The sequence below is a fragment of the Anguilla anguilla genome, chromosome 7 (genome assembly GCF_013347855.1).
Source record: "Anguilla anguilla isolate fAngAng1 chromosome 7, fAngAng1.pri, whole genome shotgun sequence".
Classification (NCBI taxonomy): domain Eukaryota; kingdom Metazoa; phylum Chordata; class Actinopteri; order Anguilliformes; family Anguillidae; genus Anguilla; species Anguilla anguilla.
This window is the reverse complement of record NC_049207.1, coordinates 13,586,940-13,610,269: the sequence shown is the minus strand read 5'-3', so window position 1 is coordinate 13,610,269 and position 23,330 is coordinate 13,586,940. Positions and strand designations below refer to the sequence as shown.

The 23,330-nt window shown below is 45.9% G+C and overlaps 2 protein-coding genes across 7 annotated transcripts in view; one reads left to right on the top strand and one right to left on the bottom strand.

Moving 5' to 3' along the window:
- zmp:0000000711 (tubby-related protein 3) overlaps nucleotides 1-16,377 on the top strand; it is a 33,637-nt gene extending 17,260 nt beyond the window's left edge. For 3 of the 5 annotated variants that reach the window (XM_035427502.1, XM_035427503.1, XM_035427501.1), the window contains 11 exons: nucleotides 1,038-1,089; nucleotides 7,954-8,116; nucleotides 8,855-9,031; nucleotides 9,180-9,362; nucleotides 10,636-10,775; nucleotides 10,962-11,153; nucleotides 11,237-11,349; nucleotides 11,461-11,578; nucleotides 11,738-11,836; nucleotides 12,261-12,432; nucleotides 12,833-16,377. In XM_035427502.1, the coding sequence (XP_035283393.1) occupies nucleotides 1,038-1,089; nucleotides 7,954-8,116; nucleotides 8,855-9,031; nucleotides 9,180-9,362; nucleotides 10,636-10,775; nucleotides 10,962-11,153; nucleotides 11,237-11,349; nucleotides 11,461-11,578; nucleotides 11,738-11,836; nucleotides 12,261-12,432; nucleotides 12,833-12,966 (1,543 nt within the window). In that variant the 3' untranslated portion in view covers nucleotides 12,967-16,377. Of the gene's footprint in view, nucleotides 1-1,037; nucleotides 1,090-2,474; nucleotides 2,622-7,953; nucleotides 8,117-8,854; nucleotides 9,032-9,179; nucleotides 9,363-10,635; nucleotides 10,776-10,961; nucleotides 11,154-11,236; nucleotides 11,350-11,460; nucleotides 11,579-11,737; nucleotides 11,837-12,260; nucleotides 12,433-12,832 lie in introns of those variants that run through there. The other 2 variants (XM_035427504.1, XM_035427505.1) reach the window with 2 other exon arrangements.
- An 880-nt stretch (nucleotides 16,378-17,257) lies between these two features.
- Nucleotides 17,258-23,233, bottom strand: LOC118232472 (protein mono-ADP-ribosyltransferase TIPARP-like). Of its 2 annotated transcripts, none has more exons than XM_035427492.1 (6): nucleotides 22,956-23,233; nucleotides 21,265-22,155; nucleotides 20,602-20,770; nucleotides 20,022-20,209; nucleotides 19,145-19,411; nucleotides 17,258-18,209 (listed from the first exon to the last, which is right to left on the bottom strand). In XM_035427492.1, exons 2-6 carry the CDS (start codon nucleotides 22,134-22,136, stop codon nucleotides 17,759-17,761), a joined length of 1,947 nt encoding a protein of 648 aa, XP_035283383.1. In that variant the 5' UTR covers nucleotides 22,137-22,155; nucleotides 22,956-23,233; the 3' UTR covers nucleotides 17,258-17,758. The 2 variants fall into 2 exon arrangements, with proteins under 2 accessions (XP_035283383.1, XP_035283384.1); XM_035427493.1 differs by lacking the exon at nucleotides 22,956-23,233 and adding an exon at nucleotides 22,813-22,930.
- Nucleotides 23,234-23,330: the final 97 nt, after the last annotated feature.

Below are 23,330 nucleotides of genomic sequence, written 5' to 3'. Positions count from 1 at the left end.
ATACCGAGAAAGCGAGAGAAAGCGGAGAGGCAGTGAGAAGGGAGAGGGAGAGAGAGGGGGAGGCAGAGAGAGTAAAAGAGAGCGAGATGGAGGCGGAGGGGTGAGGAGAGGATGGAAGAGGGTAGGAGGGAAAAGAAGCAGGGCCAGTGCAGTCAGAGTGCTCTCCTGGTCTCCCTCTGCCTCTGAACGGGCTCCCACTGTTTGCTGTGGGCTCTGTCCTCTCTGTAGCTTAGCAACCTGTACCTGTCCTCCCTTCCAGGAGTGCTGCGAACACCCCAGCACGGGGTGTGTTTTTCACACATTATGTGGGGTGTCACCGGAGTCATTTGTTATTTCAGTTGAACCGTATGAACAGTCCTTGGATTGGATGAGAGAGTGCGGGCCGTTGTATTTAGAGCAGTCCGTATGGAGCAACTCGGCCTGTCCTCTGCTTTGGTACAGGTTAAAGGTGCAGGCCTGGTGGAGTCAGGCTTATTATTAGCACAGCAGGGCACAGCCTGAGGCGGGTTGCTGGAATTACGCTCGTGCTCTCTGGGCCCAGTGCTCCCATCGCGGGTGGCCCTTGTTCACGACATCACCACCCATGGAGTGCATTACTGAGCCCCCTGGTGGAGGTTCATGGTAATGCTTTCCCTTTTCATACTGCAGCTTGAATAAAATTTACTAGTAGATGTTGTGCCATAGTATGGCCCTGATGCTCAGGACTGAACACTCTGAAGTGGTCACACGTTCCAGTGTAGAAATGCTCCAACTGAGCTCCCCAGAATAGGAATAACGACATCACACTGAGATTGTCTTGATAACGTTAAGCAAATCCCTACTCCTTGCCGTTTTAGAAAGGACTGCTTTAACGTTGTTGTGGAGAGAGCTGCTGGGTGTGTTAATTCCCTCGGCAGTGAAGAGCAGCTGTGAGATGGCCGTTAGTCGTGCTGTGGATTGAAGCCCTGTCCTTCAGTGGTGATGAGGGGTGTGTGAGTAATGGGGCTTCAGGACTGAGTGCAGGTATAATAACCGTCGCTCCTCTTCTCCCCTGCCAGCGCCCTGGATGATGACGGCACCAGCCTCCGACAGCAGAAGCTGGAGAAGCAGGTGAGATCCTGTCGTCTGTCTATTTCTCACACACGCTCTCTCTCTCTCTCTCTCTGTCTCTCTCTCTCATACTCACAGTCTCTCACACATGCAGACTCACACTTTCTCATATGCACACACACATATATGACCATGTACACGCACATGCAGACTAGCGTAGACTAATACACACACAGACTCACACCCAGAATCACACCCGCAAGCTCTCACACATGCGTACTCTCATACTGCTCAGTGTATGAGGTTATTGGGGCATAGAGCCACTGGTGATTGTGTGGAACTGGCCATTTTAGGGCTTGTCTGTCTGTCTGTCTGGGGCCTGTAGACACTAAGCACCTGCAGAGGGTGCTATCACTCACTCAGTGTTTGGTACAAATGTATTTTTTCTGAACGAGAGAATGACTGGCCTTTCTTCGAAGCGGTAGTGGACAGTACTCCTGTCCTCTCTGCCTCCTCTTTGTGTCCCCATTACACGCTGTTTAACTGATCTGGGACCAGCTGTTACAAGCCCCTGATGCGTCTGTTCTTCTGCCTGTCTGTAAAAGGCACCTGGTCTCCCAGAATGTCTCGAGCGCCTCAGAAATCAGCCGGCACCACGTTAACTGACATCGGTGTAGCGGGACGCTCGGGGCCGGCGGGCAGGTGAACAGATCTGAACGTGTGATTGCGCGGGGACGCTGGGCGGTTGCGTAACGGGCTGAGGTGAAGCGGCCTGTGAAATCGAGCGGGGCTCTGGCCGTAGATCAGCCGCTCTCCCTTCACGGAGCCTCTGCTCTCTCGCTCTCTCGCTCTCTCTCTCTCTCTCTCTCTGGCGTCCCAGAGCCCAGCCGCTCCCGCTTACGTAACCGAAGCGCTCCGGCACCGGAGACGATAAGCAGACCGGAGGGTAGCGCTGGAGAACAAGCGAGCCGCTAAAAGCCTTGTGCTGCGTTCGGTGCTTTCCTTCCTGAGCTTCGGCTGTGGAAGGCTGTTTGCTTATTGGGAGGGCTGAGTTGCTCTCCCCTGTGTGAAATGCTGTTAATGGTACTGCCTTCCTGTCTGCAGCACTTTCATATCTCTCTCTCTCTCCATCTCTGCTCTTGCTCTCTCTCTTTCTTTCATCCTTTTCTCTCTCTCTCTCTCTCTCTCTCTCACTAACTCTCCCTCTCTGGAGCTGGGGCTAGAATGCTGTTGATTGCATGTTCAATAAACAACACTGAGCCCCCCCACATCCTTGCGCGTGCACGTACACACGCGCACACACACACACGCACACACACACACACACACACACACACACGCACACTCACATACAGACACACTCACGCAGCCCGTGGAGCTCGTCCGTACGCCGAGGACGCAGAGAAGCTGCTTGCGCTCTGCACAAGCCGAGCTGTGAGAGGAGAAAGGGGAGTGCTGGGGGGGGGGGGGGGCATGCGTAGCGGAGGGGGAGTAGAGGAGAGGGAGGCGGTGGCACACAGAGATCACCGGCGCTCCGCAGAGAAACTTCTCCCAGCCTGAGCTCCGCGGGTCACGCCATGTCCTCTGAGAGGGTGCGTCCTTCCTGCTCTTCTCCCCTTTCTGCTGTCGGCACGGGGACAGGTCTCCTGTTCTCCCGGTCATTCTGTGGTGTGCGCTGCCTGTACGGAGTCACGGCTACAGTGTTTACTGCGTGTATCTGTCTGTGAGGTACTTGTGTGCACTTTGGCACGTGTGTATTTGCGCGCTTGCTTGCGTTTGTGTAGTCGTACTGTACATTAGCACGTGTGCATTTGTGATACACATTTTTGTTTGGGTATGTGTGTATGCATGTGCTCCTGTTGCTTTATATATTTGTGCATGTGTGTGTGTGTGTGTGTGTGTGTGTGTGCGGGCGCTCACCTTCTTGTTTGTTATGTGGCTTCTCTGATATTTTTGTTTGTGTGTGTGGGTGTGTGCGCGCGCCTTCTTATGCGGTTTCTCATATTTTGTGTGTGTGCGCATGTGTGTGTGTGTGTTAGATTCCAGCCCATCTCTGTGATCCCATTGTTATCTTATTTCTGCAGAGACTCTAACTTCCTGGGATTTGGATATGGACTTGGGGCTGTTTGTGTTGTGTCCTGTTTTAATTATCCCCCTTTTATCAACATAGAGCAGCTCTCTGGATATCAAGTCCACTTCAGTCTTTTAGACCGTATGAAACTGCTTACATAATGTAATTTGGCATCTCTTTGAGGCTTTTTAATTTGGAACCAGTGGCTGAACTCTAAATATCTTAATGCCGCTGTGCTGTGTGCACTTCTGGAGCAAATCTCAGCATTTAGTTTTCAGTTCAGTTTTCACTGTGAGCTAAACCTGAGGAGGTCTTTGTGCTGCTGGTCTGTGAAAATACCAATCTACATGTTAATTTAATTTACCCAGCGCTTGTCTCCACTTCAAAAGCGAGATCCGCGCGTGCACATCAAAAAGAAAAAAAATCTGTTCATATTCCCGCCCTTGTATGGATTCCTTTGTTTAAATTGTCCCTGGCTATGCGAAATTGTTTTTGCCGAACGAGCAAATGAGATTTAGCCCTTCGGACCATAAATATAAATGAGGGCAACAGTGTTGAGCCTTGGCTGGCTGTGAGCAGACTGCAGCCTCTGTGGTGCATTAGTCTGCTTGCTGACAGGACTCCATCCCCTGCTCTGTGGCTGCAGTCTGAACTGTATATGTGAGGCTCAGAGCCACCATAGTCCTCACAGAGACAATGTGGTGCTTTACTTTGAAGCTGTGGCCTCTAGTGTATTACAGTACATTACAGGCATTTGGTGTATAGTTGGAATATCAACTCATTCTTGTAGCACACACTCCACTGTGATGTGCGACAGTGTAGCACGGTGGTTCATTACCAGAAGGTTATAGATTTGATTCCCAAAAGGGGCATTCCAGTTGGTCCGGTAATCTGCCTGTGTAAAGGGATATTTTGTGGGAAATGGGCGCTCCTCACCCCGCTCTAAAGACCCCTGCAGAGCAGACGCTAATAACACAATCAGTGCGTTTGCTTAAAGAGGGGAGGGTTTTTGTCAGAAGTAGGGTTGTGTACTTCCTTTCCAGTGTGTTCAGGTAAAGGTGCTGGGAGGGGGAGAGGGGACAATAACGTGATTCTGTCCCCATGTTACTGTTTGGCCTTGTAAGGGGAGCGTCTCCCACTGTCTGAGACTAAACGGCCTATCCGTGCCAACGAGAGGCTGGGCCTGTCATCTAGCCTTCAACAGTAGCAATGCCACACCACCAGATGCAAAACAAGAGATAGACAGACCATGTCCTGGAGTTGTACAAGAATAGAATGACCAAGCAAGTTCACACAGAAAGGCCACTGCTGCCTAGAGCAGGACTGCTTCTCGCAGTATTTGCCCCCGTCTTGATATTTTTCAATAAAATGTAATATTAGACAAAGGGAACCTGAGCAACAGAGAACACATAAGAAATTATTTCATTTAAGTAATGAAAGAAGTTATCACTCATGTCACCCATGTGAAAAAGTCACAACATTCGGTGTGACAAATATGCAGTAATAGCAGAAATCAGGAAGGGGGAAAATACTTTTTCATAGTACTGTATGCTCTTATGTATGTTTGTTTCCCCAGAACACTGCCGTTGGCAGAAATAAATGAGAGAGGCAAAGAATAAATGAGAGAATGCAGACTGTTTGGGTTCTATGCCTCTTGATGGGTTCACACGCAAACTTGAGCGTAATTTGGTTTTGTTTCCTTTTCTGATCTTGCTGCAAGCAGCTCTGTGGCTGTTCAGTTTCACCTGTCTGCTAGCTGGAGCACTAGTGGTACTGATAGTTTCCTCCTGCCATTTCTCTTACCTTGGTGTAAGATTCTTTTCAGTAAACACAAATCCTTGTGGAAGAATAACTGTTAATTTAAGGAGGGTTAAAATAAGTGTATAATGCTGTGTTGGACTGAATTTCAGTGGACAATTCCAAAACGCATTCATCTGTGAACGTTGTTAGTTGGTTGAATACCTAGGGAACAGGTTCTTGACCTCTCGGTCCGATTGGCTGGCCTGCTCTGTTATTAATTGGTCATGTTCCATGAATTGGTTATGAGGCCTGCACAGGGGTGGATCAGACAGGGAGAGGATGTTTTGTAAATGTTGGTTTTTAACAGAAAAGACCGTACACAGTGCACCACTCAAGCTTCCCTCAAGAACAACTGTGGGTCCCAAGCGTGGAGTCAGCAGTGTAGTGTGTGCATGTGTGGAGCATCTTGTTCAGTGCTTCAACACACTGTGCTAAACATTCTTCAGACTGTGGGCACAATGGTAAGGCTAGGGGAGCCATCTCATCTTGAAACATTCTTGTGCTCATTAAAATCATTTTTCTTCATGTGCAATATGGGCTGTTGTTCTTGGCTTTATTTATTTATTTTTTATCAAACCTTTGGGACAGTCCCTGTAATTAATTAAAAAATTTTTCATCAGATGAGTCATCTTTGTGAATGTCATCACTATGGTAATAAATAACCAATTAATCATGTTTTATTCATGAAGTTTCTATTTTAAGTGAGGAGTATTTAAAATGTAAAATACAAATTAAAATGTGTTTCACATCAATGAATTTCAACCACACTCCCCTTTATTGTTCACAGAGTTACAATTCAAATAATTACATTTTCAGTATTATTGAAATGCACAGCTGCACATGCATGTGTTCAGATGTTTGTCTGGTGCACAGATGCTTTGACAGATTCTGTTCACGAGAAGAGGAAAAGGGTTATAATCATCTCGCAGAAGAGACAGACGTGTGTCCTATGTGCTATAAATGTCATTTATTTGCGGTAGATGAGTAATGTGACATATGTTTGGCAGACTAGCCTGTCCACATTTATAACCTCACCAGTCTCCTCTCATTGCAAAATTAGGGGCTCGTCGTTTTATTCATTTTAATTTGGGTGATTCCACTTATGTAATCCATCACCCGATCTGACCGGGGGAACCGGACTAGTGTGTGAGTCAGCAGATCTGCACAGTTTCGAGGTTTAAATGTGAGTGTGTTGCTAACGTGCGTTGCAGGAGCTAAAAAGCGTCCAGTAAGATCACTGTTAAAGTAGCTTGTTCTCGTCAGGAGGCATTGCCCCGCATTTGTGCCGAAAAGGAGACTCGTCGGCACGCCCTCCCGCTGGCGACTCGGCAACGCAAACGCGCCAACGCCACCCAGCCCTTCGCTCGTTAGCGCTAACGAGGCCGCGTCTGTCCCATCGCCAGCCTGCTTGGAGGGGGGGCTGCAACATCCCCTGGACCACTGAGCGGTCAGGGTTGCAGAAGTGTGCTGTAGGATTAGTCCATTCATTTTCATCCCCCTCCTGAGCACGATCGCATTGCAGAGCTGTGCTCCTCTCTTACCTCTGCATACATGGGCGTACACACACAAAGCCAGTTGCTCGCATGGGCGTGATGTCCATCACCTTGGGCATCTTGTAACCATTAGTGCTGCAGAAACCCTGCCCTGAGCCTGCAGGATCCAGAGCCATAATGGCTGTCATTCCTGCAGGTGGCAGAGCCGTGGCAGTCAGTTATACAGTCATTTTCTCTTGCTTTATTACCTGCTGTAATTGGCTTTGAAGGGAACCGCTGTCTCACACGTCTCCTACCTATTACTGTTATTGGGAGTATGCTTTATCTGGGGTTAAATAAGAAGGTGGTAAAAAAAACAAAAGCAAGGCTTTATTTGGTCAATTATGCCCCGGAGCCATTTTCCATTTTGCTTACCTTGTCTGAGATTGTCGCCAGTGGACTTACAGAATTGCAAATGCGGAATGTTTGTGTGGGAACAGGGAAGTGAGACTGATGAATTGAAGTTATCTAAAAGGATGCACAGACTGTTATACAATCTAAGCATTTTGTTTCCCTGTCTCAAACCCACCCTTGCAAGGGGTCAAGAACACTGGGGATGACCTTGGTAATTAGCATTAATCTATTGGGTGTCACCCTGGAAACAAGCCCCAGTTGAACCTTCCTGAGTAGCGAAGTCCTGATGCAACGATGCGGCCTCTGAAACAGAGCCAGAGCCAGGTAAAAGCTAGGTCACCTGGCTGGTCCTGAAGACTGTTTTTGGCAAACCCATTAGCGCTCCCTGCTTTTGACCTGCCCTTTTGAGGCCAGTCACCAGACACCACAACAGCGTCGGCGTCGGCAAGGGAAATGGGCAAACAGAAAGCCCTTTCTCAAGGACAGAAGCTGCTTCACCTCACCACGGGCATGCTGTTACCATAGTAATATCTCTCTTCTTTTCACTCCCACTTTCTTTTTTTTTTGTGCTTTTTCTTTTTTAGAACTGAGGAGGCTGGCAGAGCTGCACACAGATGTTTGGGTTGGAGTGCTGTTGTAGCTCTGCTGCTCCTCAAACCGTCAGCGTAAATAATGAAGTAAAAGAGCACCAGTTTTATTTAGTTTCACGTTTTAATAGCAACATTTTTATTTTTTTTTTATAGAAGTACAACAGTGTATATGGAAAATACTGAGTAATGGAGTCTTTTGTCTTGCCTTTACTATTGTTATACAGAACAAGCCAATTGTTTGGCAATACGTGTGTTTTTGTGTGTGTGCGCACGTGTTTGTGTGTGTGTGTGTGTGAATGTGTGTGGGTGAACATGGTGCAGTTGATATGACTTTACTATCTGAAACAATAGCAATGTCTGTCATTCACACTGAACTACGGGTTGCTAAGATTGTGACCAAGAGGTCTGGGGAACACAGTTGGCCTCATCCAACCAGGGATAGGCTTGGTTTTGTTTCCTTAGGTTACCACTATTTTATTTCTTCCCGAGGGTGCACAAATGCACCGATCATCTTTGCTCTACACTAATCCGTCCCCCTGCTCTCTCCTCCTCTGTCCTGCATCCCTCCATCCTGCAGAGGGCGCTGTTGGAGCAGAAGCAACGGCGGAAGAGGCGAGAGCCCCTGATGGTGCAGCCCAACCCAGAGGCCCGACCCAGGCGCTCTCGGCCACACCGCACCGAAGAGCAGGCTCCTCTCGTGGAGTCTCGACACAGCATAACCAGCGATGTCATAGTGGACGGTACGGAAACGAGAGGGTAGAGAGAGACCGAGAGAGAGAGAGAACCTACCAGCAGGGCTGCCCAGCCCTGTTCCTGGAGATCTCCCATCCTGTAGGTTTTCATTTCAACCCTAATTTGGCACACTGTATTCGACTAATTAGCAGCTCAACAAGATCTCTATCTGTGCGCATTGTGAGGGTTGGAGTGAAAGCCTACAGGATATTAGATGTCCAGGAACAGGGTTGGGCAGCTCTGACCTACAGTCACACTTGTATGTTTCAAGTTGGGGAAAAAAACAGGAATTAAAAAAGAAGCTTGAAAGAAGGCATCGATGTAGGAATATGAATGGTGATGTAATGTATGTGTGGAAGTTCAGGGAAGCTGTCAAATTCCTGGGAAGTTCAGGGAAGGCGTCAAATGCACAGGGAAGTTTGGGAATGCTCTGAAATACAGACAAGCGCAGTGCTGCCCTCGAATGTACAAGCAAGCAAGGTACATCTTTAACATTCACTAGCGAGAAAAGCAGTCTTCAAGCACACAGGCAATTGCGGGAAAGCTTTCAAATGCACAGAAGTGCAGGGCTACTCTCAGGCAGGGCATGCATTAGGAGAACACTCACTCGACTGCATTTCTTTTGTTGACAGGATTATTTAGCAATGACGTGACATTCAACTGGGCATTCAAAATTGTGAGTAAGGAAAAAGAGAATTATTCAGAAAGTATTGAATAAACCGGTAATGCAGGATAAATCTCGGCAGGTATCGATGGCCCAGCTGCTTTCATGGCATCGGAGACCCCTGACCTGGGCAGCAAGATCCAGGTGCTGTCCGTCAGCCAGCAGCAGTCCCCGCCCCCCGAGGAGCCTGACCGAGACGGCGACAAGGACTCGCTGCTAGAGCCCAAAACCGACATTCACGAGCTGCTGCAGAAACGAGGTTCGCACCGCACTGAACATTTTCTCTCTGATCTTCACTGTCATCCCTGCAGTAAGTGTGTCACGGTGTGAGGAGAGAGCGCCGCACGCTGCAGTCACCGTATGTGCTGTGTAAGGGTGCTGTTCAGTGCGTGTGATTGTATCTGCAGTAGCATGGGACTCCTCCCACTCTCCGGCCCGGCAAAACCCCGCCTCCGCTCTCACTGACTCCGCCCAGGAAAGGGTGGTGCAGTTGGGAGACACAGCTCCGGAGGCAGCGAAAGAAGAGGATATCCTTTCTTCGGAGGGGCCGCAGTCCCCCCTGACTGCCAGGGAGAAACTGCTCCGGTCAGGTAGCGAGCCACCCCCTCTAGGGGTGGGTGACACTGGTGATGGGAGGGTGAGGCTGCGGTCTGTGCATTCAATCTAAGCACGTCCTTCGATCTCCAAAGTTATTGCATAGGCAGAACAGGGACGGCTCAGTGAGTATGATGAGCTTTGGACAGTCAGTCATGGATTTATTTTAATTGAGACATTGTTTCCCAGACAAATATTTTGATTGGTTCAACTCGGCGAGTCACTGCTGACGCCCGATGGGTAGGTTTTGGGTTTTGTCGTGGCTCACTCTCCCATCTGGAGCTGGTCCGAGGCGGAGGGGGAGGCAGAGTCCTGGGTCACAGACCTCCTTTTCTCCTGGGGATAAATCGACAGAAGAGAGAGCCTGATGCATAATGGCCGTACTTTCTTTTGATATAGCACAGCTGCTGTTTCCAAGGAACACTGAATGAGAACACAGTGGGCTTGTCCTGCAGCTCATAAAGATATACGAGGGTTTTGGCTTACGAACGTTTTTTTACCATCTATATTTGCTGAGCTTCAAGCTCTGTTGAATAGCACTGAAATCATCAAAATCCTGCCTGGTTTTTCTCTTGGTCATGGCATATAAATCCCGTTTTTCAGTTAGGACCTTTTTTTGTTACTGAAATAAAGGAGTGAGACCTACAGAATATCATTCAGAGGGAGGGGCTGCCGTGCTGCACAGAGCCCTGCTTTCGAGGGCCACGGCTCCAGGTTGAGTAGCTGAGACAAACCAAGCCTGAGACATCACCACCGAGCTTGTTCTAAGATGGCTGCACCCTAATGCTAATCCTAAAAGCTAACTTCACTTGATTTTTCTAGCACATATGGGGTCAGTTTCAGATTTTAAGTGCAGGGCTATATCTTGTTTAAGGTAAAGCAAATAAACCAGTGTCGTATAATCACATTCTTCTCCCCTTTAAACTCTTTATTTCTTGATTTTGTTTGGGTGTACTACATGGTTCAGGTGGGGTCACACAAATTGCTTTCTGCACTGGTGCTGAAAATCAGCATTGTCTTGATCATTTTCTGCTTTGTAATCCCATAATCATGCACAGTATGACAGTATGTCTGCCCTGCTGTGACAAATCCTTGGACAGAAATTGATTGACTTGTTGATTGCTGATCTCTGGAAAACAGTCTGCTGTGAGCTGGGTGGTGCAATATGACGTTTTCCTCGCTCAGGGGTGCTACTAATGGTGCTGACCCATATCGCTGCATGTGCTCTCTTCTCCTTTCATATTCCATGTTTCACTCTCCCCATGTCAGGCCTCTCCGGCAGCGTGAACTATGATGAGGACAGCGATGAGGAGGAGGACGAGGAGGAAGAGGAAGAGCACGCCGGGTCCCTCTCCCCCCGCACAGAGAGCTCCCGACCTGCCTCTGCTTCCAGCACCAAGTCGACCACTGTAAGCTCCGCCCCCCTCACTACCTCACCCCTCCCACACCCTCTTACCACAACCAGTTTTCTCTCCTGAGAACCAGCTGGGCCTAAACATTGAGACATTGCTAAGTAACAGTAGCTGGCACTATGTAGACTTGTCTATCACTGAAATATTGTCACTGTCAACCGCTCCCCCCCTCCCCCCCCAAAGGACTATGTGGCCCCAGGGTCTCCAACCACAGAGGGGCCCTCAATTGAGGTGGACAACCTGGAGGAGTTTGTGCTGCGGCCGGCCCCCCGCGGGGCCACTGTCAAGTGCCGCATCACCCGGGACAAGAAGGGCATGGACCGCGGCCTCTACCCCACGTACTTCATGCACCTGGAGAAGGAGGACGGCAGGAAGGTACTGAGCGTGAGGAGGGCGGGGCTAGAGGAGGGGCCAGACCGTACGGCAGACTGTGCACACACCCCGCTTTCTTTCCTCAGATCTTCCTGCTGGCGGGCAGGAAGAGGAAGAAGAGCAAGACCTCAAACTACCTGATCTCGGTGGACCCCACGGACCTGTCCCGCGAGGGCGAGAGCTTCGTGGGGAAACTGAGGTGACCCTCACTCTTCTGTCCTCCCTCATCACAACCCCCCCATGGCATTCTTTCAGTTCATCGCTTGACACCTCGCCCCACCCCCCACCATTCGGTTGTGTTCTCTTTCAGGTCCAACCTCATGGGGACCAAGTTCACAGTGTACGACAACGGCTCCAACCCCAGCAAGACGCCCGGCGCGCTGCTGGAGGAGAGCAACACTCGGCAGGAGCTGGCGGCTATCTGCTACGTGAGTCGGGCGGGAAGCCAAGGCGCAAGTCTGCAGTCGGGCCGTGAGCCAGCGACCATCCACGCTCTGTCCTTTGCAGTTCTAGAAAATGTTTCTCATGGTCGTTCATCTGCGGAGTCGCTCTGAACGCTGACCCGCTGGAGTCTGTGTTCCCTGCAGGAGACCAACGTGCTGGGATTCAAAGGGCCACGCAAAATGACCGTCATAATCCCTGGGATGAACATGAACTTCGAGAGGGTGCCCGTGCGACCGACCAGCGTGAGTCTCCCCTCGCCGCCTGGGTCTCGCTTCTCTCCTCCTTTACTGTGTGTATTAGGACACTGTGCTGCCTCTGCCTGACTACACACTACACTATGTGCTGATACTGGCCAATGAGATGCTTGAATCCTTTGTAAATTGCCTGGATGTGTGGAGACTGAACGGTATACTTTGTTGGAGTACGTGGAGGATAAAATGCGCTGTGTGGACACTTTACATGTTGTACATGCTCTGTGGGGGTGTAGTTACCCATGTACTTTATGTGGAGATTGAAGTTGTGCTTTGTAGAGGGATGTAGAGACTAAAATGTGCTATGTGGGGATGTGTGTTGACTTGAGTGTGTACTTTGGGTAGACTTACAGAGACTAAAGTGGATGGGGATGTGTGCGGACTGAGGAGAGCTGTGTACTCTTTGTGCCCTCAGGAACAGGAGAGTCTGCTCACTAAGTGGCAGAACCACTCCCTGGAAAACCTGATTGAGCTGCACAACAAGGCGCCAGTGTGGAACGATGACACGCAGTCCTACGTGCTGAACTTCCACGGGCGAGTCACGCAAGCCTCGGTCAAGAACTTTCAGATCGTCCACGACAACGACCGTGAGCTTCAGCGCCCTCACCTGCCCATCGTTATCCACAGCACTCTGGCAACGTGCCTATATTGGGCTGCTATCATTTCAATACCTCTACTTCATATTCTTACTTGCATGCACACACACACCCACACACAGGCACACTCGCACACAGACAGTCTTTCTCTCGCTCTCTCACTCTCTCTCTCTCTCTCTCACACACACACACACACACACACACACCCAACTGCTAGTTAAGCTTACCAGTAACCTCTGTTGTCTCATACGACTGTGTGTTTGTGACTCAGATAATTGCATAATAACAAGACTTGTATCTAAGCCATAACCGCTGTCCCTAAATCAGTTGTGCTTGGGTGATGGACTGTTCTGATTTTTAACCCTCTGTGTTTTTCCATGTTACCTGACAGCGGACTATATCGTCATGCAGTTTGGCCGGGTGGCAGAGGACGTGTTCACACTGGACTACAATTACCCTATGTGTGCACTTCAGGCCTTCGCCATTGGCCTGTCCAGCTTCGATGGCAAACTGGCCTGCGAATGAGTGCTGAGAAACCCCCCCACCCCACCCCACCCCCCCACCTATGCTGTCTGTGGTCTTTTTAACCTGAAACTCTACCCGCACCCTCAGGACATTGCAATTGACCATCATCTACACACCCTCCCCCCCCCCCACTGTCTGCTTCCTGTCCCCACAGGAAGTTCACACAACCCTTGCCTACAGGCTTTTCCACTAAAATGCTGCACTGGTGCAACCCTGTGAAAACATAACCCTCCAAACCCTTCTGTAGTGCACCCATCCTCAGAAAGATACACCTACACACGGACAGAGAGAGCGAGAGAGAGAGAGAGTGAGTGAGTGAGGGAGCGAATGAGAAAGAAAGAGACTGTGAAGCAACAGATGAAGAGAGAGAGCCCTTTTGTCGAGAGAATTCCTTTCGGGGGCCGAGCCTGCTGTGTGAGGATGTCTTTGTTTTATGTTTTTCTGTGTTATCCTCTGTTTTATCTGGATCATTCTGTGAGGTGTGCAGTCCATGTACAACAAGCTCAAGGGAAAGGTTCATATACGGAAAGAAACGGGCAAGTCTCTGCTTTCCTTGGGAAAGAATCCTTTTAACAGGCCAGTCCTGTGAAAGGTGAGATTTTAAACCTGGATTTTGAAACGATTTCATGTTCTTAGTGTTAAGTTTGTTTGCTGGACATTGAATATTTAAAATTTTTAGCATGTTTTTTTAATATAAAAAAGGTTCATGTTTTCCACATTGATGCTAAAGTAATTCCATCTCAAACAAGTTATGTGGTTGCTCTTAAAAACTTGCGCATTTCTGTGCTAATCCTGGAAAGCTGTTGTTAACCCAAGTAACCCAGTTAAATTGTAATTTCTTTCATGGTTTGTCACATGGTATTGTTTATCAAGAAGACTTCAATAGCGTGAACTTTGATCATGTATCCAATATTTAAAGTTTATCAGAATGGCATTAATATTTACATTGATGGGATACTGATTGCATTGTTTTTGGTGGTCCACAAGGCCTTCTGAAGCACTTATAATTGATGCAAGTGTTTGCTCTTCAAATGAAATTACAAAAAGGAGTTCTTTTGAGTTTGATACAACAATCCCATGTGATCATAATGGCTGAACGATCCTGCTTGTATGTGTGACAGAACCAGCTTCTTAGTCAATGAAAAGACACTAATCAATCCTTAAGGCTAGTTTTCAGTTTCTTCTGCCCTTTTTATTCTATTTAAAATATCCACCACGTCGTTCGCATCGACACGAGCTCTTCAGCTTAGCCCGCGCACAAAGCCTCATATACTTTCATGTGGACCAATGGCTGTTCAGTGCTATTAAAGGTGTATTATGTAAGTTTTGAGAAACGAGCAGGAGAGGGGAAAAAAAAACATTCTACCCTCTCCCCTCAGCTCTCCCTCCAAACACACATAAACACGCGCTCATCCGAGCACTGGAGAGAGGAACGTCCCTTTCCATCACAGTCGGGAGTCGCTATGACCAGTTTCAGAAAAATCTGTTTTTATGTCAAAAATGTTACATTTTGGCTGTAAGATGCCAAGCTGGCGCCGGGGTTCTCTTAGGCGACCGAGACCTTGGCCACTGCCGTTTGTCACTCACCAGTCACACGTGGCGACTACTTTGTCTTGGCTTTCATGATGTGTGTGTCTCAGCTTTGCGTCGTTCGGAGGTCTAGTTTTGGCACTAGCTATCTCTGCAGTAACGTTACCTCTGCTCTGCTCTTATCTGCTTAGCCCTGCCCGCCCTGTCTGCTGTGACACGTTTGACAGACAGACAGACAGGTTGGGCAGAGAGCTGTCCTGATTGGTTGTTAAAATTCAAGCGTGATAAGAAAATTGGTTTAAAAAAAAAAAGAAAAAAAAAAGGAGTGGCTTATTTCAGAGCCTGGGGCAGTCACAGACCTTTTAATTTATTGATATCTGTTGGGATTCGAAGGACATTTAACAAAAGTGTTGTACAACAGACTTTCATAATGTACTTTTAACCACAGGAGGAGAGGTGCATCTCTCAAAGACAACAGCTAGTATCTGATAGGTGCTTGGTTAGTAGCAAGGGTTGCTACAGTGATTACCTTTTTAACACTGGCCAATTTAGGACCACCCTACCCTGGCAATACAGCCCACCACCGTCCCATCACTACAGACTGATGTGCATGGATAACCCGGACTGGAACTAGGCAAGGCTAAGATGCAAGTCTCAGCCTGGGCTCTTGGGAGGCACTTTTACCAGCTGAGCCACTTGGGAGTCCCTGTGTAGACTTTTGAATGAGCTGTATACTGCCATTTATCAATTGTCAAGGGATTTTTCAGTAAAAGTGATTTTATGCTGCTCACTTTTAACTGCAACAAACCCATACTGCAGGTTTGTTGTTACTCAGAACTTGGGTAACACAGAATTTGAGTTAACTCGGGTCACCTGGTTTCCTGGGTCTGGAAAAAAAAACTGCACTGCAGTAAAAAGAAAAATGCGTCTATATAAAGCAGGAATGTCCAGTCTTATCCAAAAAAGGGCCGGTGTGGCTGCAGGTTTTTGTTTTAGCCCTGAAACACCTGATTCTACTAAAAGTTCATGCCCCTGTACAACATTTTAAAATTATGTCCACGGTAGTAATTGAACTGAATTTAACACGATGTTGCTTGTAAACATCGCATTCAGTCACCATCTGAGTTAAAATAAGTGCCAATTACTTTATCAACTTATATTATCGAGGTGGTGCAAATGAGAATTGTTTGGAAAGGGGATTGAGAAAGAAGCTATAGCAACCTCTAGCTGGCGGAAGACTGAAGTACATTGCAAGAAAAAAAGGGATTAATTGGTGGCCCCAAGTATAAGAAATGGCATATTCCTTGTGGGCTTCAGGATCTTTTGAAAAAAATACTGATGTGCTCACCCTACATTTGACACTATGTAGCACTTCCTTGCATATTAATAAATATTGAACATGGCATATATCTGCATACCATATACATGAATATTATAATTAAATGCTGCAAATTATATAGACTTAATGAGTATATGAAATTGTTTCTTGAGGCTATTTGAGGCTTTTTCTTCTACAGTTTCTACATTCATATACACACAGAAACTACCTGTGTTCTGACCAAACTAATGTATATAATGTATATGTGTGAATGTGCACATGTGTATTGACCAGCTGACAATTCCAGGTATGCACACACTTAGAAATAGTATTCTTAATTTAAATGTTTTTTTAAAGAGGACCTAGCTTGCACAAACACATATAAGGATTATACATTGAAGCTTAGCTTACTGGCTCCCACTCAAAGAATGACTTGTATTTGAAATAATGTTATTTGATCATGACTGTAGTAATATTCATTCCAACCTATCCCTTTCTGACAATTTGATCTTTTGCTACTTGTTTGTACATAGAATAAATGACAGTGTTGTCAGTGAGTCCTACCCTGTCTAAGCTCCTCATTTAGTCTTTATGATTCTTATGTTAACCCAGAGACAGACCTTCATTCGTTGGTACCATTGTGTCGCTTTTTTCTGTTTTGGTGTAAAAAATACCTCGCATGAACATGTCTGAACATTGTGTTTTTAGCCGCTGATTGTTCTGGTAAATAGTGCAGCACAGATGAAGGAAACCTTTTATTACAGTCAAAACTGCATTTCCTTTCACAGTAAACACTGTCAACCCAGGATCCACAACTAGCTATTTAAGGTTGCTCCAGTTAAGTCTATTTTACTGGGTCTGGTAAAGCACTGAAAGCTGAACACGTTTATGCTATTACCAGAAATTGTGATTCTGGCTTTTAGAAATGTTCACATAGGAAAAACTTGAACTGCTAAATTAAACATTTGATAACATATATTCTTTTCTGCAAATGGTATTTTTTGAATAGATAATTGCATGACAATTCTGAAAATAACCTTTAACAAAAAGAACTTCAACAGTATCAGTCTTAAAGGGATAGTTCACTTTCTGGGGTTTATTTTGGTATTTCAAATTTGGTGTTTTTAGTTTGCCCAGGCAGTGTTTGTGTGTTGAATGATATTTTAGATATTACCAAAAGTTCCTAATGACCTGTTTAGTTTAAAATGAATGATATAGGGGGTTTCACAGTCCAAAGCACAAAAAACACTTTAAATAACTCCAAAACAGCTTGTACACTGATGTCACTGATTCACTTCTATTTTATAACATTTATTCATAATTATCATTTTGTATATCATGCTGGCATTCCTTTCCTTCAGCACAGTGGTTTCATACTGCATTGGAGAGGGATACAAATCAAATAAAATTAAATGCAATTTTCAGTTTGAAAATTACATTTAGCATGTACAACACATAATGTCTGGGGGCATCATGTCAAAGCTGCAGCACAATAGCTGCTTTGGAGTTACCCGAAGTGTGTTTTCTTTCTTTAGCCATTTTAAAGCTGGTAAGTCATCAGAACCTTCTGCAAATGTCAAAAATATCCAATTGCAAATATGTACCAAAGCTGAAATGATTCTTAAATACTCTAGAAAGTCAACCATCCCTTTATCCAGTTCAGATCAAACAAATAGTGTATACCACCATATGGTTCTCCAAGACACTGGAGAGCGCTATTTTTGCTTTCTCTATTGGCTACCACAAGAACACAGAACTGATGTATTGAGTACAACATGTGGCCTGCTGGTGGCAGTATACCCCACTAAACTTCACCTACATCTCCCTGTTGAAGTGAAATGCTCAAAGCCCACCGGTCACACAGCTGAACTAACCGGTGTATAATGTTTCAACACAATGAAAAGCAAGTGAAAAAACAGGCGGTAAAATGTTTCGGGGTCTCACTCAACAGATGTTGACGATGTCAGACAATGCTTTGTATTTGATGAGGTAGTAGGGATAGCACTGGCAGCTATCGAACACCACAAAGGTAGATGGATTGTAAAGCCGATTCACGCAGGTATCATACCGCTCAAATCCAGGTGTTTGGGGGTCGAGACAGGGTGGGCGACAGAACGCTGTATTCCCCACACTCATCCTGCCCACCAGCACCTTGGCAAGGAACATGTGCTGGCAGTTCTCCTCGCCTGATGCCTGTGCATACGCATCGGCGTAACTGGCATGTCGGGCAAAGTAGGTACCCTGGCCGTATGCCACCCCGTTCTTCCCTGAAACTCGCGGGTCAAAGTTGGTCAAACTGATCTCCTTGGCGCAATCCTCAGTGGTCCCATGGAACAGGTGCCGCTCCAGAGACCTTCTCTCGACTGTGCTGCGACTCTGCATGTGCTCCTTCTGCCTAAAACAGGGAAGTCTGTCAATCTGCACGTCTGTCCTTTTAAGAGATTTATTAGGAGGTATGTGTCACATATCTTGCTGATGAAAAGTGAATCAGACTTAAATGTGAGACTCAATTTTCAGGGAGAGCTAGCCAGCTATTTTCTGAAGTGTTTTAACGCTGACTGATCCAGAGGAAAGTCATTATCAAGATGGGTTTTTTGGGGGGAAAGCATGTTTATCCATATTCTCCTAGTTATTGTGAAATCTATGGTGATTCCATTGCCAATGATACAGTGAACACAACAGCATTTCACTGATATTTTGATCTCCTCTATTCTTTTTAGCAGTTTTTTTAAATGTTTTAAACTCAAAATTTTATATGCCAAATTGTTTTCATGTCTGGCTTATAGCAGTCCTCAGTCAATGTGAGTGAATTCAGACAAAGAATTTCCCTCAGAAACATGTTACAATGCTTCTTTTTGGTCTGTGGCCTGATATTTGAGCAACGCAGTCTCTGTGTTAGAGTACACTTCATACACAGGTGAAACCTGTGCTTCCTGGGAGACAGTACGGCACTTCCTCCACCGCTCTGCATGTTGTTGGCCACAGTTGACACTGCATGAGTGGATGGACTACCGGACTATGGGATAAACGCAGGCTTTGGAACCTACTGACTCTCTAAGAAGTGACTCAGTGTTGCCTGAAGTGCCAGAAATAGGTCTGGACAGCCTGGTCACAACATTAATGTACAGAACTGTAGCATTGCGGTTAAAATTTGGCTCTCCATTGCTCGTATGTATAACACACATTTTTTATATCTAAACATGGTCACATCATCTCAACTGAAATCCAGGTCTTACCTAAAATTCATACCACTAAGGAGTGACACCATCTTAACTGAAAGAATGTAACAATTATTGAATGCCTAAATTCTCACTCATCACACCCTCTTACCTCCTATACTTGTCCCACTGGAAAACGTTCTGGACCTGCTGTATGCTGATGATCTCTGTCTTGGTCTCCAACATGGTGCTGTGGAACAGGCAGTGGACGCTTTGGTAGGCTTTGGCATTGGGTGGCACCTTCACCAGGCTAAAGCCCTGATCTGGGCTCAGGGTCCACACAGGAGGGTACCAGCTGCTGAACTCCTGCAGAGGATCCACACTGAGACTGGGAAGAACCTGCCCAAAAGGCCGGGGGGGTTCTCCGAGCGAAACTGTCCTGAAAAGCAGTTTAAGATCACAGAAAAGAACAAGGTCAGAAAGGGGCAGTCACATGTACCCACAGAATTTCAATTTACATAAATTTACACTCAGAATACACATACAGGAGGTAGTCTGAATTTGATAGTCATCTCCCAAGATGCCCGAGATGAGGCATGTGCAGAACGATTTCTGTCCTAAATGCAACCTGGACAGGAAAAACTGCAGTCCAAGTTTCATTAATGATTCTCCAATAATTTAATTGCAAAAGATGATGTAAATAAATCACAAGCTGCTTGGGGAGCACACTCCTGTTCTTCAACTATTTCCATTTATTCTCCATATACTAATGCTTTGCATTAAAAAAAAAAATAGTGAAAATATACTGTGGAATGTTTTATCCACAAACTTCTATGCATTTTTACAAATATTAATCCTAGCAAATTTCACACACCACCTTTTGGTGCCCATACATTATGGGCCTTAATTTGAAGTCGATAAATTGAGTCAAGTTACACCACACATCATCTTGAGCCTCTCTAAGCAGCACGCTTAAAGTAATTAAAGATAACAAAAAAGTTGAGCGTGGGCAAAGGACCAATTATCCAGGGCACGTGAACACATCATACTTCAGGTGTGATTTGAGGGAGAAGAGCGAGTGGAAGGTTGGCCTCAGTCGTACTCTGCGTTTGAACCTGGTCGTAAGGTTCCTCTGGGTCAGACTGCTGAAGTCCACTTTGTACTCCAGCTCCCCAATGAAGAACCGACAGCTTGTTTTCCCTTCCCTCATCTTTTCCAGTAGCAACGCGGACACTTCCTGCAGAAAATAGCTGAGTTACTGGACAATACTAGACCCAGAATATACAGTGAAAAGGTTCTCTCAACTGATTTTTTTAAGGTTATTTAGAATACATTTAGAATGTATTTACCTACATTTTGTACCTTTTTTTGAATATTTTCCTAGTCTAGTCTGCATCATATATTGTGAAAACACAGCTCCCAATCCACAAAATAATAATGAAGGGGTGTTACCATTTGGTAATGTGTTATAGAGAGGAAAATAAAGCTGCCACAGGGAATCAAAGGTGGTAAGAGATTCAATTAAAGCATGAAAGCTGTTCCAGTGACCTCCATAATGTTGAAGGACACAGGAAATCTGAGGTACAGGAAACAAATCCCAGAGGGAGAATGTATTTTAAAGTTATGTACTTCTTTGTATGGTTCCCATTCATAATCATTCCACCAGTAGATCTTCCACACTGTGGACAGGAGAGGGATCCTGGCTGGGTTGCTCCTATTGGTTAGTCTTCTGGCTTCATCATATTTCACAGAATTTTTCACTGTCATGGTGTCAAAGTGGAGGGAAAACATATCTGTCCTGAGGGCAGATAAATGTTTATGAGTGCAGAAGTGCATTAACCCGATGGGCATAGCAACACATGCCGAGTTCCTAAACTCAACTCGGGGCTTTCAGTGTGACTTTCAGTGTAAACTCCGGTATAACAACCTTCCAGATGAATGAGCAGCCATACTATCCAATGCCCACATCCAATGTTAATGCCCATTTCTAATCAAGATTGACAGCCTAACAAGTTGCCAACTTCACCAGAAATGTGGTACATGAACTATACTTCCATAGTTGCACTCCTGGTACAAGCTAGTACTACAGGACTTCCCCTACAGTACATGACTGATTGTTTTTTTATATAAAGGCTGGTTATGCAGGACTTTAGTGTATTCTTACATGTAATTGCAATTCTAATTTCTTGGCACACATTTAACATGTGTATATCTGGTCAGAAACTTAATCTGCAATATGTACATATAATAATTTTAAACAAGATAGGGCTAAAAATCCCTTTAAAAACTCACTCATCCTGCATCTTGATGGTCTCTCTGCCAATGTCACAGTATAGCTTCTCCAGTTTGACCAGAGCAGACAGAGAGACGTCGACCCACTGCTGAGTGTCCCGGCGCCTCAGCTGCCAGTGGAAAGGGAGAGGCGTGTGGTGCTGCTTGCAATTTGACTTGTATCGACAATGGCCAGTGAGGAACCGGTCGCAGATGTAGATGCTACCAGAGGACTGGGTGTAACAGGTTTTGGCATCTAGCTGATAAAACACGGAGGGAAGATCAATGACCTCATGAGTCGCAGCACCGGGGCCGGACAAGCTCTGACAGGAGGGAGTCAGCTGGGGAAGGGTCTGAGACTGTGGGAGGGGCTTAGGAGGAGACTGTGTTGCTTGAGTCTGATACGGAAGTACAGGCAGCAAGTTCAATCCATAAGGATTGGGAGTATTCCATGCTATCTGAGTGCTCAGGTTGAGGGGCACACCATGGATCATCTGGGGCATGGGCTGAATGCTGGGAACAGGCAGGCTTGTGGGGAGTGTTGAAAGTTGGGTTTCAGACAGGGATGAAGGCTGTGTTTCAGGCTGGTCATTGCTCTGGGCTTTCTGGGTGGTGAGAGGGGTAATCTGGATGGTGATGCCATATGGAGTCACACTCCACTGCACCTGTGCATGAGCGGCATTTACACTCTCCCACACGGGCAGGCTGGTGTTGCTGTTTTGGGGGATCTGCAGCAGTAGTTCAGTTGAGCTCAACAGGCTGAACGGCACCTGTCTGCAAGGCCTGCTCTGGTCTGCAGACTCAGTCTCAGTCTTCCTCTTCTTTAGTGGTACTTCACTGAACAGAAGTTCTGCCATCTCACTGGTCCTTCTGGAACCTGACAAACTGAGCATGTAATCTGGCACGTTAACGCTGAAATGGAAACAGACCTATTAGCTCGCAGTCACAAGGTCATCAAATGCAGCCTTGAAAACAGGCTTGTTGTGCAAAAAAAAAAAAAGAATGTAAACAGACTAAAGTAAAAGTCTAGTGCACAATCCTTGGCCTCAGGATTTACCAGTCCGGAAACGGGAAAGAACACTCATTATTGAAGTCGTTATCAAGCTGGTGCTTAGGTAGCCTAATTGCTTACTACTTTTGTGATAGTTTATATATATCTTTCTAATATAATCTTTCTATACACACATAAAATCGAGTATCTTACGCTTAGAAACCTTCAAAAGCACGACAATATCACAGGCCTACATATTACGATTGGCTACTTTTCATATGCATGCAGCAGGTACAAATATAATTCACGACTATTTGTCAGCCTCACTTGTTTACTCAGGTATTCATTGTCATAAATGCTCAAGAGGCTTGTTATGTTTTTATTTTCAAAATCCGTTAACAATACCGTCGTACCTACTTTAGCCCTAACGAAGAATTTAAGGATTTACATCTCCAAAAACGTCAACCTAAAATTATGTGTGTGGAACACATCGGTTTCACTTCACGAAAGTTACCGCACCAATTCTCAACTTTATAACTATGCAAACCAAAACTTTAATTGCGAAAAACTATACCTACCATATAATTTTAAGGAAGCCGAATAGCGGCCAGAGAGATCAACCGCGAAAATGCTTTCGACGATTGGGGTACTGATCTTATAGGCTAAATTCATAGGATGGCGCTTTTTGGACAAAGTTTTAACCAGTTATAGCAATAATTACCATCTGCGGGACGATACGTTAACTTCAACGGTGTTGTGACTTGCAAGTCGATAAACAGTCTGCTTTCCGAGGAAGATGTTTCAGTGTTTATTTAGCCTATTTCATTTCACAATATAAGCAATAGGTTCTGAGGGACAACTGCAACACCAGATGGCACCACTTGCATAATTCTTATGGGCTTTTTCAGTTGAAGATACAGGATCACTTTGATACATTTTGCCACAAACAAAAAAGTTGATTAACTTTTAGTTCTTTTATTTTAACTTTTATTGTTCCCATCATGTTACTTAAAGGACACACAGTTAACGAAAAATGCTAAATTCTGCCATCTCACTGGTCCTTCTGGAAGTGAGAACAGGAGTCAAACAAGGAAAA

Excerpts from the sequence above, each read along its gene's own strand:
- LOC118232472 (XM_035427492.1), bottom strand. The coding sequence starts at position 22,136 with ATGCTCAGTTTGTCAGGTTCCAGAAGGACCAGTGAGATGGCAGAACTT. Across the intron at positions 20,771-21,264 it reads ACCATCAAGATGCAGGATGA|GACAGATATGTTTTCCCTCC; the intron begins GTGAGTTTTTAA and ends ATCTGCCCTCAG. Across the intron at positions 19,412-20,021 it reads TCCCTCAAATCACACCTGAA|GACAGTTTCGCTCGGAGAAC; the intron begins GTATGATGTGTT and ends ACTGCTTTTCAG.